The sequence below is a fragment of the Eschrichtius robustus genome, chromosome X, assembly GCF_028021215.1.
Source record: "Eschrichtius robustus isolate mEscRob2 chromosome X, mEscRob2.pri, whole genome shotgun sequence".
In the NCBI taxonomy this organism is placed as follows: domain Eukaryota; kingdom Metazoa; phylum Chordata; class Mammalia; order Artiodactyla; family Eschrichtiidae; genus Eschrichtius; species Eschrichtius robustus.
In genome coordinates, this window is record NC_090845.1 from 69,437,228 (window position 1) to 69,455,355 (window position 18,128).

Sequence of the window (18,128 nt, forward strand, 5' to 3'; positions counted from 1 at the left end):
GAATGTGGAACCACAGATACAGAGGGCCAACTATAAAGTTATACACAGATTTTCAACTGCAAAGGGGGCTTGAAACCCATAACCTCTACGTTGTTCAAGGATCAACAATAGTTGTAACTTGAGTTGGTTCAATTTCGTTTTGTTATTTTTTGTTGGTTGGTTTAAAAACACAGGCCAAGATTTTTGAAAACCAATCAACAATTCTGTGAGAAATGTAAATGATATTAAGGCCATGCAAATTAATCTCCTTTTAAAATACAACCTAACAAGGGTTGAGTACAAATTGGGGAATCATTAAAATGTGTTTCACTTTCATTTGAAAGTATGAAACGTTGAATTTCTCAGAGAGTCTTAACAGTGATACTTACCAAAGAGAAAAATATTTAATGAGCAAACCTTAATTTCTTTGATTTAATTTTGCAGATTTTTTATCAATGAAAAAATTTTTTATTTAAGGAATTCAATTAATAGTCATTAAATTACTAGGTAAAGATTCTCATAGTAATCTAAATTTAAAAGTTGATGAATACAGATTAAAAGTCAACTGAATTTCTCCTTGAATAGCAAAAACAAACAAACATAAAACACAAAAAGTAGCATTGTCCATTGTATGACGCTAAATGAGGTGTTTTTGGTTATGTAAACATATTAAATAAACATATTTTCCCTGCTTTTATATTTATGCATCACATGTGAATGTAGACAGAGATTTAAAACTACCTTGAGTTAAAAAAAAATCAAAACTTTTATTCTATACTTTATTCTGTATAAAGTACTTTATTCTGTAGTACTTTGGTCCTAGATTTTTTAATGTAATTTTTGAGGAAGATATTTCATATACAACAAGTTAATGCTAGCTCAGCCTAAAACACCTACAAAAAACCGTCTCTCGCACTTTTCAACATAATATACAAAACTGTAAAATCTGTCAAGGTGGAAACTCTCTGGAATTAAAGTACTGGAAAGTACAGCAAGGTAAAAGAAAGCATTATATACAAATAGTGTTAAGCATTCTGTAATGTATGGCATTCTTAGTGTAATTGGAGTGAAACTTATCTACACATACACACAAAATATTTCAGAAGCCAGTGAAGTAAACAAAAGCGCCAGTTCTTTAAGTTACACTTGATCACGTAGACGAGCAAGTCTCTGTGATAGTTCATCCTGGAGAAAGCAAAGATTAAAAGTCACAGGGCTGTGACAAATATAAATCACTAATATTTTAAAAAGCTCATATTCAAATAAGATTTAAAATCTTGTCTCAAAAATTCACACAAAAATATTAAGAATTTACTTTTCTTAAACATTTCAAAATAAATGGAGAAAATAGAGCAGAAGGCTATGAAGGGGAACAAATTCAATCGCTAAATGAAATATGCATGCAATGTCCATCATTAAGGAGTTAAACGCTAATTACACTTTGCTTATTTACGATGATGTCATACTATAGTAGAAAAATACTTTTTTTAATAGATAAAAGGAGAATATATTTGCTTATATATAAATATAAATACACATATATTTAATTCATTCATCAAGTTCATACAAATCAAGATAAAATCCAACTTCTACCTGTTCCATGGAAGTAACACTTGTGCCAAAAGAACCTGTTTGACCTTGTGGTAGTTCCATACTGAGATCAAGGCTACAATTTTAAAATAATTAACATAAATGAATGTTAATATAAGCATTTTGCTCCTTATCTAATTATAACAAGCTTATAATTGTTATTATAAATAACAAAACAAAAATTACAAAAACATGCTTATTGCAAATTTGAATATTCTACCTAGCATTTTACCTTAATTTAAATAAACATAATACCGGTTCAATTTTATAGATGCAAATAGAACTTAAAAATATTCTGGGGACTTCCCTGGTGGTGCAGTGGTTAAGAATCCGCCTGCCAGTGCAGGGGACATGGGTTCGATCCCTGGTCCTGGAATATCCCACATGCAGCGGAGCAACTAAGCCCGTGTGACACAACTACTGAGCCTGCGCTCTAGAGCCCACGTGCCCAGAGCCGGTGCTCCACAACAAGAGAAGCCACCGCAATGAGAAGCCCTCGCACTGCAATGAAGAGTAGCCCCCCCCACGCCACAACTACAGAAAGCCCGTGCACAGCACAAAGACCCAATGCAGCCAAAAATAAATAAATGAATTAATTAAAAAAATACATATTCTGAATGTCCACCTTAGGATAAGTTAATTACTAATTTTAAAGAGTTTTTGTTGAGCCCTAGTGGCAACCCCATGTGGATGATAATCCTATGATAGAAAAGTGAATAAAATATAGGATAATGATCTGGTCATCTGAACAAAAAGAAAGACCAAAACAATGGTTATCCAATGTATTGAATTTACTGGAGATTACTATATGTCTTCTACTGTAAAGAAAATTAATGTGCCAAAAAAAGATAAAACAGGCTAGACATATGTAGCCTCAGGATCAATATCCATATCTAACATTTGAGCTAACTTCAAGTTCAGTGTTTAGATCCTGAGCTACCCTTGCTAGAAATCATTACTTGCATCTACCCATATAACTGAAGTTTAGAAAAGTTAAGTACGCTTGCCCAAGATCACTCTAGTGACAGATAGGATTCAAATCCAGGTTTGTCTCCTTCCAAGTCCACGATTTTAATCTCCATTATAACTACTCCTGTAGGATACAAACTACTCTTTCTGCCTGTCTCTAGACGAGTGTATGCCAACTCCAGTTTGAAAACACTACAGTGAATACAGTAACTTCATCATTAGGAGATTCTAGAGACAGACTGTTATTTAAAAGGTAAAGATATGGTATACTAAAATTTTGCTATACTAAAACAGAATTTTGCTATACTTAAACATCTGTAAGGATGGGTATTTCGACATCAATGGTTCTACTTATTTCTACTGCTCCAGTCACCACCCATTACTGACAGAAATAATCACTCGATTTTGGCTCCCTATACTCAAGGAACATTTGTCAATGTATGGAGACATTTTTGGCTGTCACACCTGGGGGGAGGGGTGATATTACTTGTGGGTAGATGCCAGGGACACTACTAAACATCCTACATACATAGGACAGCCCCTAGGATTATTAGCCCAAAATGTCAACAGTGTCAAGTTTGAGAAATCCTATTCTAAATCTTATAAAAAAGTTGTCTTCTGAACTTGATTTCCACTGAGAGTCAGTAAGGCTGTGATACGGCAATATTCGTTTTACAAGACCTCCCTTGCTCTATTTTCAAGCCCAATCTTCTTATTTCGTCTTTGGTACAAACAGAAACAAGTTCTTAGCCTCATATTAATAAAATGGAGTCTTCTTACACATGCCTTAGTCTCTCCTATAATACTTAAAAATCATCCTTCTTACTAACTCCTTGTTGGTATATGGGCTATATTAGGATACTAACAAAGCAAAATAGTATACCACCTACCCTCCGGCCCTGTTCTCAAATATTGCAAACCTGATTTATTAACCTAGGTTTTAATTCACTAATGAGAGATACAGCAGTGAACTAAAGAGCTGATAACTAATTAAGTTCTTTCTAATTAAGCATTAGTTTCGACACTAGAATAATATTCATCAACTCTATTTTCCAGGTGTCTTCAAGAACCTTATTTCAACCTATTACTCTACCTTTGAAGATAAAGCATAAAACTTTAGTATCACCCAGTTGTAATCCTTATCTTTGAAAAAAATATTTTTAATTATTTACTATAATGTTCTCTTGAACTAAGTAAAATACCAGAGACTACTGATATAACAAGACTTCTGTAGCACAGATAATATTACAGTCAAGTCATTCCCCTCAAACATGAAGAGCCTAAAATAAATAGCCTAACAGATACCCTATTTCTAATAGCTGTGCCAGAAAGGGTGTTAATTATTTACTTTTTTAAACAACAAATAACCATCTGCAACAATGAAATGTTGCCATCTTTTGAACTCCTTGGACGTTTTGCACATATTGCTCAGTTTGCAGGACTCAAACTGGGCTTAAGACTTAATGGCCTGATCATAGTAGAATTCTTTTGGAAGATCCTATTAAAAAAAAAATTAAACATTTGATATATGCTGAACACAGACGGTACAGAGGAAACTTTTAAAACACTCCTGCCTCCCTCAGTCACCTTCCTTCATTTCTTATCACACACTAACCGAATCTATCTCCAGAGATTTTTAAGAAAATACTAAGATGATTGGAACAAAGTCACATTTTTATGTGCATGACAAAGAGCTGGATGTTCCAAAGGTCCTTGAAGCACTAAATTCTAGGATCAAAAACCTAACTCTGACCATTGGTGGTAAAGACAAATATTTTTATCCACATTACATAATTGTAGGACTTGTAGATATTAAATCAAGATTATTCAAAAGCATCTGAATAATTTCTTACCCAGCTTCATCTGCCATTTCTTGAAGCAGCATATCCACCTGGTTCTAGAATAAAAAAATGAGAATTTGTATTTGAATGGTATTTGCTTTTTGGGTAGATTTTGTTTCTGACCTAGGTTTAAAAAGGGGGAACTGACCTACAGTTTTTAAAAGAAAGTTAAAAAAAAATTTTTTACCACCAGAGGGAGCTGAATTATCTCATAAAATGATTTATTTATGAATAATGTTAAATTATAAAGCCTTAAACTATGAGGTTATGTGAAAAATATTCACAGTGATATTCACATATAATTTGAGTCTGAGTAATGTAGCTCTCTAATGGAGCAAACCAACTTTGCTCGTATTTAAAATGTAATAGATTTAAATTTTAGATTAATCATAACTGTCCTTTCTGCTAGTTGATGCAAATTTGATATTAAGCTTTTCAAAGTATCTAGAGATGAATAAAATATAAGTATTGAGATATTTACAACAGTACAGGAGTTCTCAGGGAATAGAGTCCAATTAATTAAAAAAAAAACTTGTTTTTAACTTATTTAAAATATTTTGAACATACAGGTAGGAGCTCTAAGATGTAGTTACAGCTCTACCACAAGGTGCCACATTTTAAACAAACCTCTAATAATGCTGTTGGGCCTTAGTCTCTCTTGTCTTTCATTCACCTTCAAAATATAAAGAAGTTCAGAAAATAATAGATCAAATACTTCTGTGCATTTAGATTGTGTTGTTTTTACTTCATATCTAAAATATCATTGTGTTTTTAAAATTTACTTAAATGGCATTATACTAAGTATACTATTCTGCAACTTGTTTTTTTAATTCAACCTTATAAGATCTAATTATATTGAGATCTAGAGCTCTAGTTCATTAACTTTCACTCCTGTATAGTACTGTAATATAAAATACTCTCAATTGTATTTATCCATTTTATTTCTGGACATTTAGACATTTTCCCCTAATTTCTCCTGATTATAGACAATAGTGCAATGAACATTCTTATGTAGAAGTATGTTTATACACATGTAGGTTTTTTGTGTATAAATTTAAAAATAGAAGTACTAGGTTATAGGTCACATGCATTTTCATATACTCTGATTTATTCAACAAATATTAACTGAGCACCTACTTTATGCCAGATATCATTTTAAGTGCTAGGGATACATCAGTAAACAAAAATAATTAAAAATATCTCTGCCTTCATTAAGCTTACATTCTAGTGTGTGCACATGAAAGGGAGGGGCAAATAAAAACTTTTTAAATTATGTGGTTTATTAGAAGGTGATATGTACAGTGAAGAAAAATAAAGCAGGGATGGTAGATAGGGAGTACAGCACACGGTGGATGTGCCACTGGTGTACTTCTAAGTAGGATGATCATAAAAGAGCTCACTGAGAAAATGACATTTGAACAAAGAACTGAAGGAGATGGGGGAGTGGGCAATGAGGATGAGTGCAAGACAGATGAAGAATATTCAGGGAGAGGAACCTGCAAGTGAATGGCTTTGAGGAACAAATGTACATGGTGTGTTTGAGAAATAACAAAGAGGCCAATATCTTAGTAGAGTGATGAGCAATAATAGGAGATAAGGTCAGAGAAGCAGGATGAGGCAGATCCTAGAGGGCACTATAGCCCACCATAAAGAATTTGGCTTTTATTTTGAGAGACATGTAGAGCCACTGAAGGGTTCTGAGCAGAAGAATGACATGATCTGACTTGTTTTATCAGGATTGCTCTGGCTGCTATGTTAAGAATGGACTGTAGATATTACTGCATTGCTTTTCCAAAGTGAATATGCCAATTTAAATTCTAATTACTCAATAGCAAGGTATGAGAATTTGGGCATCTAGCATGTCCATTTCTGTTGTAAATTTTGGCTGATTCTTTATGAAAAATGTTTTGTATATACTTGAATATCCCCAGCACCTAGCACAATACCTGAAACCGGAGAAGGTGCTTAACAAATGTTAGGTGAATGAATCTCAAGATTTTTCAGAGCTAAAAGGCATTTAGATATCATCAAATCCAACCCTACATTTTACAGCTATGAATACTGAGGCCCAAGGTAGTGAGTATCTTAAGGTCCCAAACTTAATTAGTGGCAGAGTAGGGATTAGAAATCCAAGTGTCCTGACTTCAAGTCATTTTTCCAGTCCCCTTGTTTTCCTAATCTTGACCATAAAATCACCTGGAAATCACCTAAGGTGCCTGAATAAGAATCAGAAACTCTAGGACAGTGCTTCTCAAAATCAGGGCATAAATATCACCTGTAAATCTTATTAAAATGATTCCAATTCAATATATCTGTGGATAGGGTCTGAGTTTCTGCATTCCTAATAAACTCCCAGATGATACAGATGTTCCTGATTTTTGCACCACGCTTTGGGGAAGCAAGGCTCTGGAGGAGGTATAAAAGTAATGGCTAAATATATGCTCTCTATAAGACATACTCATGAATACTTTCTTCTTAACTCTAAAACCTGAATATAAGCTTGTTCTCTTATTATTTACCTCTTAGTGAAAGGCATCACCTTCAGTAAAATTTTGATGGATGGCTATTGATTTTTCTCCTAACCTATTTTGTAAATTATCCATATTATCATCTTATGTAGTGATAACAAGATTTTGTTTATTTGATGAACCATGTGATAGGTGCTGGGATCAAAAAGAAGAGTGATAACGATATAAATCTTCTCTTTTAATATTCAAGTTTCACAAAAACTTTATTTCTGGCTTACGTGACATCCAAACTAGTTTCAAATTTAATTTTCTCTGTAGCACATCTCTAAGTTGCAGATTCAACAACATCCTAGAAAACATCCTAGTTTTCTGAAAAATAATTGATCTTGTAATTTACTATTTGTTCATCTGTGATCTGTGCCTAATAACATACTTAAAGAGTAGGCAGGAAGCAGAATATCTGCAATGAGATGACTTAACTGGCGTTAGGATAACACCTAATACCCACTGGCCTCAGTGAGTCTCTAGTTCAATGCTTTTATCAATAAGGACCACTGGCAGCAGGGCAGAACCAAGTTCCATACTCTCTAGACATGTGACCTATAATAATTCTTAGAACTTCAAAACAAGATAGGAAATGTCATCTTCTAACATGTCCTTAGGAATCCAGGGTCAGAGCATAACTTCTTACTTGCATTTTGGGGATATACCATGGTTACTTCACATTCTAGAGATGATTTAGGTTCACAAAGCCATTATATTTTGAAGTTGGGTAATTTTTAAAAGTTAGTGTAAGTAGAGAAACTATTCTTACTTGTGGTGTTGTTAGGGTTGTAGTACTACTCATTGTGTCTTCCATTTGTTGCGTTTGAACATCCAGTGTTTCAAACTGCTGTTCAAATTTGTCCATCAGGGCAGAAATCTGCAAAAAGAAATATGGTCATAAGAAAAAACTTACTCTGAAAAGATACTATCTGAACATCAATTTATTTATTTATTTTTTTTACCTTTTCAAGGTTCATACTCCTCAATGTAGCATCCATAGACTTAACTACACCTGCCATGGACTTGGTTACCTATTGGGAGTATAAAAAAAAAAGACTGAGAATCCTATAATATAAACAACCTCAAAATTTATGTAGTTTCTTATATTACTTGTAGATCATCTTATAAAATTTATCTACCGCTTCCTTAACAGTAAAAGTACGCTATGTATTTCTGGTCTAGGCATCGACTATCTTTTATCTTTGACTATTCATTGGAAGACAACTATTTAGACCTTAGCTGAAAAGCCACTGCCAAAATCATTTTCCTCACTAAGCATTTTGACTATCTTTCTCCTGCCCAGGAAGGCCAGTACCCTTGTAGCACTTTGCAGTAGATTTAGATTTCTGACAATTCTTAATACCTCCAATAACTTAAATCAAGAGTTCCTATTATTTACAGATATTAAGGCTTACCTTGCCCATTGTTACTGCAGTTTGAACTCTGGCTGCCACAGCATCAACCCTAGCACTCATTCTCAAGAAATTAATTGTTTGGTTCTTCTGGAGGATTGAATTTTCAGCATGTATTCTTGCAACTTCTGTATTGCCTTTCTGAATGGCCTGTTTTAAACAGAGCAAAAGTAGACAGTGAAGATAAACACCAAAAGTAAATATAGGGAGCTTAAGTACAGATATTTTAGAAAGAGGAAAACAATGCCCAACTAACATATTTTTAATATTTAAGAGCTTTTACAATTAGTATTTTTAGGAAATAAAAGGAGAATTTATAGTCCTTTAATTTTTTATTTATGATTAAAAGATATATACTCATTAACATTTTAAGAAATTAGGATATAAAGTTTAAAAAGTTTCCCATAATCACTCAGCCATTACCACTATTAATATTTCAGTATAAAGTATTCAAAGTACATAAACCTATTTATTGAAATATTACAATATAAATTACAAGAGTACATGCATCAGAGCATACTGTTTTCTCACCTAATTAAAAATGTTTAAGTCAATAAATATATAACTACATCATCACTCTAAAGACTGTGTTGAAAGAAAAAAAAAAAGACTGTGTTGTATGGATGTACCATTAATCAGGGCTTTCCTCGTATGTGGTACAAACACTACTGATAGTACATAAAATGATTTTAGATGTTACACAGACATAAGTATCTTCATTTTAAGCATGCATTTATTTAAATGTGTATCTGAAATGGATATAACTAGCACAGATCCATGCTTTCTGCTATACTGTAATAGCTATGGCCAGGCGTGAAGTTAAAAGTCAATTTAAAGAAAAATGTTAAATAGCTCAGATGGTACCCCAGTATAGCAAAATCGATAGAGTACATAAGTGACTGAAATTAGAGCACATGGTTCAATTAAGATCCCTGATTGCTGGGTATTTAGTTTGTTTCCAATTCTTCAATAATATAAACACCAATGTGATAAATACATTAGTATATGCAACCTCAAACACTTTCCAAGTTTTTTTTTCCTAGTTAACATCCATAACCACATATAGCTATAATTTTTTTCTCGTGATGAGAACTTTTAAGATCTCTTAGCAACTTTCAAATATACAATAAAGTATTATTAACTGTAGTCACCACGCTGCACATTATATCCCCAGGACTTATTTTATAACTGATAGCTTGTACCTTTCAGCCATCTTCACCCATTTCACACACACCCCCCACCTCCTTCCTCTGGCAACAACAAATCTATTCTCTTTATCCGTGAGTTTTTTTTTAGGATTCCACATAAGTTAGATCACATGGAATTTGCCTTTCTCTCTCTGACTTATTTCACTTAGCATAATATGCTCAAGGTCCATCCATGTTGTTGCAAATGGCAGGATTTCCTTCTTGTTTATGGGTGAATAATATTCGACTTTATATATATATATATATATTCCAAATTTTTTTTTCCATTCATCCATTGATGGACACAGGTTGTTTTCATGTCTTTTTTAAAAAATTAATTTATTTTATTTATTTTTGGCTGCATTGGGTCTTCGTTGCGGTGTGCGGGCTTCTCATTGCGGTGGCTTGTCTTGTTGTGGAGCATGGGCTCTAGGCATGCAGGCTTCAGCAGTTGTGGTATGTGGGCTCAGTAGTTGTGGCTCACGGGCTCTAGAGCACAGGCTTGGTAGTTGCGGCACATTGGCTTAGTTCCTCCGTAGCATGTGGGATCTTCCCGGACCAGGGCTTGAACCCATGCCCCCTGCATTTGCCGGTGGATTCTTAAGCACTGCGCCACCAGGGAAGCCCCTCATGTCTTGGCTATTGTAAATAATGCTGCGATGAACATGGGGGTGCATATATATTTTTGAGTTAGTGTTTTTGTTTCCTTCAGATAAATACCCAGAAGTGGAATTGCTGGACTATATGGTGGGTTCTAATTTTCATTTTTCAAGGAACCTCCATACTGTTTTCCATAGTGGCTACACCAATTTATATTCCCACCAACAGTGCACAAGGGTTCCCTTTGCTCCACAACCTCTCCAACACTTTTTGATTTTTGTCTTTTTGATGACAGTCATTCTAACAGGTGTGAAGTGATATCTTATTGTGTTTTGATTTGCATTTCTCTGATGATGAGTGATATTGAGAACATTTTCATGTACCTGTTGGCAAATTGGTATGTCTTTTTATGAAAGATGTATATTCAGATCCTCTACACATTTTTAAATCAGATTGTTTGGTATTTTCCTTTTGACTTGTATAAATTATTTACATATTTCAGATATAAACCCCTTATCAGCTGTATGGTTTTCAAATATTTTCTCCCACTCAGTAAGTTGCCTTTTAAATTTTTTCATGGCTTCCTTTGCTGTGCAGAAGCTTTTTTGTTTGATGTAGTCCCACTTGTTTATTTTTGCTTTTGTTGCCTCTGTTTTTGGTGTCAATTCCAAAAAATCACTGCCAAGACCAGTGTCAAGGAGTTTACCATCTACATTTTCTTCTAGAGTTTTATGACGTCACATTTAAAGTTCAAGTCTTTAATCCATTTTGAGATAACTGCTGTATATGTTGTAAGACAGTGGCCCAGTTTTATTCTTTTGCATGTGGCTGTCCAGCTTTCCCAACACTATTTACTGAAGAGACTGTCCTTTCCCCATTGTATATTCTTGGGTCCTTTGTTGCAAATAAATTACCATAAATGTGTGGGTTTATTTCTGATTTCTCTATTCTGTTTCATTGATCTATGTGTCTGTTTTTATGTCAATATCACACTGTTTCATTTACTACAGCTTGGTAATATAGTTTGAAATCAGGAAGCATGATGTTTGAAACTTCTTTCTCAAGATGGCCTTGGATATTCAGAGTCTTTTGTGGTTCCATACAAATTTTAGGACTATTTGTTCTATTTCTGTGAAAAATGCCATTGGCATCTTGATAGGGATTGCACTGAATTTGTAGATTGCTTTAAGCAGTATGGACATTCTAACAATATTAATTGTTCCAACCCATGAGAATGGAATATCTTTCCATTTATTTGTGTCTTCTTCAATTTCTTTCATCAATGTCTTATAGTTTTCAGTGTAGTCTTTCACGTCCTTGGTTAAGTTTCCCTAGGTATTTTATTTTTAATGAAATTGTAAATAGGATTGTTTTCTTAATTTCTCTGATAGTTCATTATTAGTTATAGAAACACAGCTGATTTTTGTATATTGATTTTGTACCCTGCAACTTTACTGCATCTGTTTATTCTAATGGTTTTTTGGTGGATTCTTCTATATATAACGCCATGGTTTTTTTATATGTAATATCATGTTATCTGCTTATAGAGACAGTTTTACTTCTTCCTTTCTGATTTGGATATCTTTTATTTCTTTTTCTTGCCTAATTGCTCTGGCTAGGACTTCCAGCAGTATGTGGAATAGAAGTGGTAAAAGTCAGCATCCTTATCTTGATCTTAGAGGAAAACCTTTTAGCTTTTCTCCCTTGGGTATGATGTTAGCTGTGGGCTTGTCATCTATGGCTTTCATTATGTTGAGGTACATTCCCCCTATATCCACTTTGTTGAGAGCTGTTATCATGAACGAATGTTGAATTTTGTCACATGCCTTTTCTGCATCTACTGAGATGATTATATGATTTTTATCCTTCATTTTGTTAATGTGGTGTATCACCCTGATTGACTTGTGGATGGTGAACCATCCCCACATCCCTGGAATAAATTCCATTTAATCATGGTGTATGACCCTTTTAATGCATTGTTGAATTTGGTTTGCTACTATATTGTTGAGGATTTTTACATCTATGTTCATCAGGGATATTGGCCTATAATGTTCTTTTCTTGTAGTTTCCTTGTCTGGTTTTGGTATCAGGGTAATGCTGGCCTCATAAAGTGAGTTTGGATGTGTCCCCTCCTCTTTAATTTTTTGGATGAGTGAGTTTGAGGTTGATTGGTATTACAGTTGACCCTTGAACAACATGGGGCTAGGGGTGCCAACCCCCACTCAGTCAAAAATCCATGTATAACTTTACAGTTGGCCTTCTGTATCTACAGTTCTGCATCTGCAGATTCAACTGACCACGAATAGTGTAGTACTATAGTACGTCTTTGTTGAAAAAAATTTTGTACAAGTGGACCTGTGAAGTTCAAACCTGTGTTGTTCAAAGGTGTACTTTAATTCTTTAAATGTCTGGTATAATTCACCAGTAAAACCATCTGGGCCTGGACTTTGTTTGTTGGGAATATGCATATTTTAATACTGCTGTACTTGCCTGAGATTTATAAATTCAAAGATTATTTTTAGATTATTTCTAGTTTCCTCAATATACAAAAATGTTAGACCAAAATCTTTTTTATGCTTTCTCTTTCCTTGCAATAGTTGGGCTTATACTTTTAGAAAAGGATGATGCTAATACATCAATTTTAAGTATTTTTTCTTCTAACTCAGCCTATTTCTATCTCCTTTTCTGAAAGTTTTCTTCCCATAAAGTTTTCTCTATTAAGAGCATAGACAAAATACCCAAAGTGACTCAATTTAAGGGTAGGATATATGCTATTACCAAAGATCAGAGTAAGTTAATAAAATATTAAAAATAGATATATAAATACACATGTGCAGATAAGAGTTAACACAGCAAGCCTGAGTCTGCTGTCCTTCAAAAGGTCTATTTGCAAGTTTGGCATGTAACTAGCATCTAGGAACTTGGATTTGGGGAAGGTTTCCATCTTTCCCAGAACAGTTAAGAGTGGCTCACTGTGCCTAAACTCTCTATACAAACAATGTGGTTTATGCCAAACACTGGATTTCCTTCTGGGAGACTGGAATTTTGGTGTGTGCTAGGCAGAGGATCCCTGCATGACTACCAATAAAAGCCTTGGACTCCTAGTCACAGAAGAACTTCCTTGGTAGACAACATATAACACATGTTGTCACAATTTGTTGCTGCAGGAATTAAGCTTGTCCTGGGTGATTCCACTGAGGACTCTTGGAAGCTGAAGCCTGGATTCCTTCAGACATCGCCCCATGTGTTTTCCCTTTGTTTCCTTTAGTGTAATATGTCATAGCCATGAGTCCAACTATATGCTGAGTCCTATGAATCCTAGCAAATACACAATACACAAGTCACAATATACATTAATGCTATGTACTATGTATATATAAAACTTATATTCAATGGAATATTACTCAGCCATAAAAAGAAATGAAATTGAGTTATTTGTAGTCAGGGGGATGGACCTAGAGTCTGTCATACAGAATGAAGTCAGTCAGAAAGAGAAAAACAAATACTGTATGCTAACACATATATATGGAATCTAAAAAAAAAAAAAAAAAGATTCTAATGAACTTAGGGGCAGGACAGGAATAAAGATGCAGACGTAGAGAATGGACTTGAGGACACGGGGAGGGGAAGGGTAAGCTGGAACGAAGTGAGAGAGTAGCACTGACATATATACACTATCAAACGTAAAGTAGCTAGTAGGAAGCAGCCGCATAGCACAGGGAGATCAGCTGGGTGCTCTGTGACCACCTAGAGGGGTGGGATAGGGAGGGTGGGAGGGAGACGCAAGAGGGAGAGGATATGGGGATATATGTATACATATAGCTGATTCACTTCATTATACAGCAGAAATTAACACACCATTGTAAAGCAATTATACTCCAATAAAGATGTTAAAAAAAAAAAAAAACTTTAGAGACTACAGAAATTCAAATGAGCCTAAAAATGTGAAATATTATTCTTACATACAGGCTTTATACTTCTCAGTAACAGTGGTTCTGGCTACAAACCAAAGGACAGTCATTAGATGTAGGCAATAGAACAGTTAGATAACAGTACAGTTATACTCTGTGTTATGAGCCATACTTGTACACATAAGTAGAAATAAACAAAAAAGCCATTATTAATTATGTCAGATAATAAATAATTTACTTAAATAGATATTTGGCTTAAAATGCTAAAGCCAGTAATCTTTCTTCAATGTAAAATAAACTAAAACAACCACTCTTCCATCATATAACTGTGCTCATTTCATGAGTTTAAAAAAAGTAAAAAGATTAAAAATTACTTACCTTTTTAATCTTGGCCTTTTCAGCCTTTTCTTCTTTATCACATTTCTTGGCATTCCTATTAAGTTCTTTTGCAGCAAACTTCAAGTTAAATAGGTGTTCTGAAATTATATGTTAAGGTTTTAAAAAAAAAAAAGTCATTTCCCAACCTAACTACCTGAAAACAAGATGTTAAAATTATAAAACTTATAAGATTATGCTATTTAAACCAAATATTCACAAATATTTGAGGAAAGAGAACAATTTTTATCTCTTCCACATTTGTTTTCTGTTAAAATTAATTATTTTAAGAAATAATTTTAGAAGAAAATAAGAAAAATAAATAAATAAAACTTAAAAATTTTAAGAAACTTAATTATTTCTATTAAAACAAACTTATGGTTATCAAAGGGGAAAGGTGGGGGGAGGGATAAATTAGGAGTTTGAGATTAACATACACACTACTATATATAAAATAGATAATCAACAGGGACCTACTGTATAGCACAGGGAACTCTACTCAATACTCTGTAATAACCTATATGGGAAAAGAATCTGAAAAAGAATATATGTATATGTATAACTAAATCACTTGGCTGTACACCTGAAACTAACACAACACTGTAAATCAACCATACTCCAATATAAAATTAAAATTTTAAAAATTAAAGTAATGGCAAGAAAGATTAATTACAAAGGGAAAAAGAGCAACTTTATAGTAGAGAAATCTGGCAGATACCACCTTACCAAGGATAATATCACCAGTAATAAAACATTTCAACACCATTTACCTTCTGAAATGATGAACTGGAAAGAGTACAGCATACTTATATGGTGGTGTTGTCAAAAACATAACCTCAATTTACTCCAGAGAAACCGTCAGGCAATCCTGAACTGAGAGAGACATTCTATGTAAGATATAACTGACCAGTGTTCTTGTCAAGCGTCAAGTTTGTGAAAAGCAAAGAAAGACTGAAGAACTGTTACAGAATGGAGAAGACGAAGGAGCCATGCCAACTAAATGCAATGCGTGATTGGATTCTGAAACAGAAAAAGGACATTAGGGGAAAAACTGGTGAAATCCAAGTAAGGTCTGTAGTTTAGTTAATATTGTAGCAATGTGGATTTCCTTTGGTTGATGATTATGCTCATGTAAGGTGTTAACATTAGGAGAAGCTTGGTAAAGGGAATAAAAGAAATCTCTGTACTATTTTTGCAATTTCTCTTTAAGTCTAAAACTATTTTAAGATTAAACATTTTTAATTAAAAACGACAAAAATATAATGGGAATAAGACCCAAATAAGCAATACCACAAATCTTCCATTTTCATGACACAAGCAAAAACAAATATGAAGTAATGCACATGAATCTGACAAAGCAATGTGGATTATTTCAAAACCAACTGCTTTGCATCATGATTAAATCACTATTAAGAATGATTCTATGTGTTTTCTGCCCTTTAGAAAAAGGTAAAATCTATTTTTTTTTAAACCCTGATTCTGTATTTCTTTGGGACATTTATAAAGGATGCAGGGTTCATTTTTTTGAAAGGCACACATACACTATATAGTTTAAAGAGCTAACTGTTGGTTTGATTATATCACTATCAGAAAATAAGGATTATTTACCAAAGCTAAACCATAAATTAACCTTGTTCATCTCTCAAAGGCTTCATGGTTCTAATTTAACACCTTATATTTATGGATAATTAGAGGGATAACTTGCTACCGTGAGTATTTTTCATCAACAACAGATATAACTAGAATTGTTAAAAAAATAAGTATATGTGTATGAATTTCTGGGTAGTTTTAATGTGTCATATACGTTACATTTTAAAGTAAGATTTATCAATTTCAGCTAGGTAACTGAGAAAATTATAGCTCCTTTTATAAATAGGGTTTTTAACCTAAGCACTACTGATATTTTGGGCTAGATAATACTTTGTTGTGGGGGATGTCCTATGTATTCTATGAAGTTTATCAGCATTCCTGGCCTTTACCCACTAGATGACACTAGCAACCCCTCTGTTCCCCGAATTACAACAACAAAAATGTCTCCAGACACTGTCAAATGCTACCTGGGGAGGGGGGCAAAATCGAACCCTGCAGAGAATCTGAATCACTGAGATAGATGGAAATAAAGGAAAAAGTAATGAATTTTTTATTTTTCAAATCATCTCCCAAATAGAATTGCTGTCTCTGTAGAAAAAGTCACTATTGTTAAAAGCTGAATTAAGAAGCCAACTATTTTAGATGAATTCATATAATTTATATATTCATTGTTGTTTTTAAAGAATGATTTCAGTTTCCCTTAAACCTGAAATTTACTACAAACTGCAAATACTGAGGACTGACTACTGAATGCCTACTATAGCCAACTCTAATTTAACATTAATGGTTAAGAATGATCATGATATAAAATATTAGCCAAAAATATTAATAGGAGATCCATTGCAAAAGTCCATTTAATACCATAAATCTTTTCCCCCTTCATCCTAAAAAGACATGAACCACTTCCATTAATATGGAGGCCTACACATTTATAAAAACACCTTGAAATACTGGATAAACTACAACAAATGCCCTTTTAAATACAGAGTTTAGATTGTAAAAATGGAAGGAGAATCCTCAGGAGACAGAAACAAGGAGGAAGAAGTAAATATCAGTAGTAGGTAAGCACTGAAGCCCCTGAAGACAAAGCCCCCTGTGGAGCCCACTAGATGAGACGCTGGAAATGAATTTTCTGAATAAACCTAGAACCTTGAAAGCTACAACATTAGCATAAGGGTGAGATAGAAAGAAGTCTTATCAGCTGGCAAAGGAAGAAGAGATGACAAGGTTAACTGTCATTATGGGCCTTGGCTCACAGCTGGGGGTGGAACAAACTAGATAAAAGAAAATTAGACAAAGCTGAGGAGAAAATTAGCAAACCGACTATAGATCTGAATTAAGATTACAGTGAAAAAATAAGGTTAATATGAAAGCGAGGACAAGAAATAAAGAAAACAGAATAAAAAGGTCTAATATCTGCAATACCACAAAGACATAATAAAGACAATATGCAAAATGTTACATTCAAAGAGATAATACTTGAGAATCTTCCATAACTGATGAGAATAAAATCTTTAGACTCAAGAAGCACAAACAAACAAAAAATCAAACAAACAAAAAAACAATCCCAAGCAGGACATATAAAAATCAATCCAGAGAGGCGGAGTCAAGATGGTGGTGTGGGAAGACGTGGAGTTAGCGTCTCCCCACAACTAGGGAGCCTGCCGGCCGCTGGTGGGGGATTCTAATGCCCAAGGAGATGGGAGGAACCCCAGAGTGAATCAGCTTGCAGGATCTTGGTTCGCAAGCCTGGGGTTGGGCGGAAGCTACTGCAGTGGGAGCTCTGAGTCTGAACCACTGGACCAACAGAGAACCTCAGACCCCAGGGAATATTCATAGGAGTGAGGTCTCACAGAGCTCCCCATCTCAGCACCAAGACCCATCTCAGCTCTACCCAGTAGCCTACAAACTCCAGTGTTGGAAGCCTCAGGCCAAACAACCAGTAAAACAGGAGCACAATTTCACTCAAAAAAAAAAAGGTAAAATAAAATAAGATGGCAAAAAGTATGCCACAGATGAAGGAGCAAGGTAAAAATCTACAAGACCAAATAAATGAAGAGGAAATGGGCAATCTACCTGAAAAACAATTCAGAGTAATGATAGTAAAAACGATCCAGAATCTCAGTAATAGAATGGAAGCACAGATTGAGAAAATTCAAGA

The 18,128-nt window shown here is 34.2% G+C and overlaps 1 protein-coding gene across 2 annotated transcripts in view; it reads right to left on the minus strand.

Annotated features, from left to right (window-relative positions):
- Positions 1 to 700: 700 nt before the first annotated feature.
- Positions 701 to 18,128, minus strand: part of LOC137756868 (charged multivesicular body protein 1B2-like) — a 34,283-nt gene continuing 16,855 nt past the window's right edge. Inside the window, exons 1-8 of one of the 2 annotated variants that reach the window (XM_068533415.1) lie at positions 15,148 to 15,246; positions 14,381 to 14,478; positions 8,308 to 8,454; positions 7,855 to 7,923; positions 7,662 to 7,769; positions 4,392 to 4,435; positions 1,573 to 1,645; positions 701 to 1,164 (exon numbers count right to left, since the gene is read on the minus strand). In XM_068533415.1, the coding sequence (XP_068389516.1) occupies positions 1,120 to 1,164; positions 1,573 to 1,645; positions 4,392 to 4,435; positions 7,662 to 7,769; positions 7,855 to 7,923; positions 8,308 to 8,454; positions 14,381 to 14,478; positions 15,148 to 15,181 (618 nt within the window). In that variant the 5' untranslated portion in view covers positions 15,182 to 15,246 and the 3' untranslated portion in view covers positions 701 to 1,119. Of the gene's footprint in view, positions 1,165 to 1,572; positions 1,646 to 4,391; positions 4,436 to 7,661; positions 7,770 to 7,854; positions 7,924 to 8,307; positions 8,455 to 14,380; positions 14,479 to 15,147; positions 15,247 to 18,128 lie in introns of those variants that run through there. The other variant, XM_068533416.1, reaches the window with a different exon arrangement.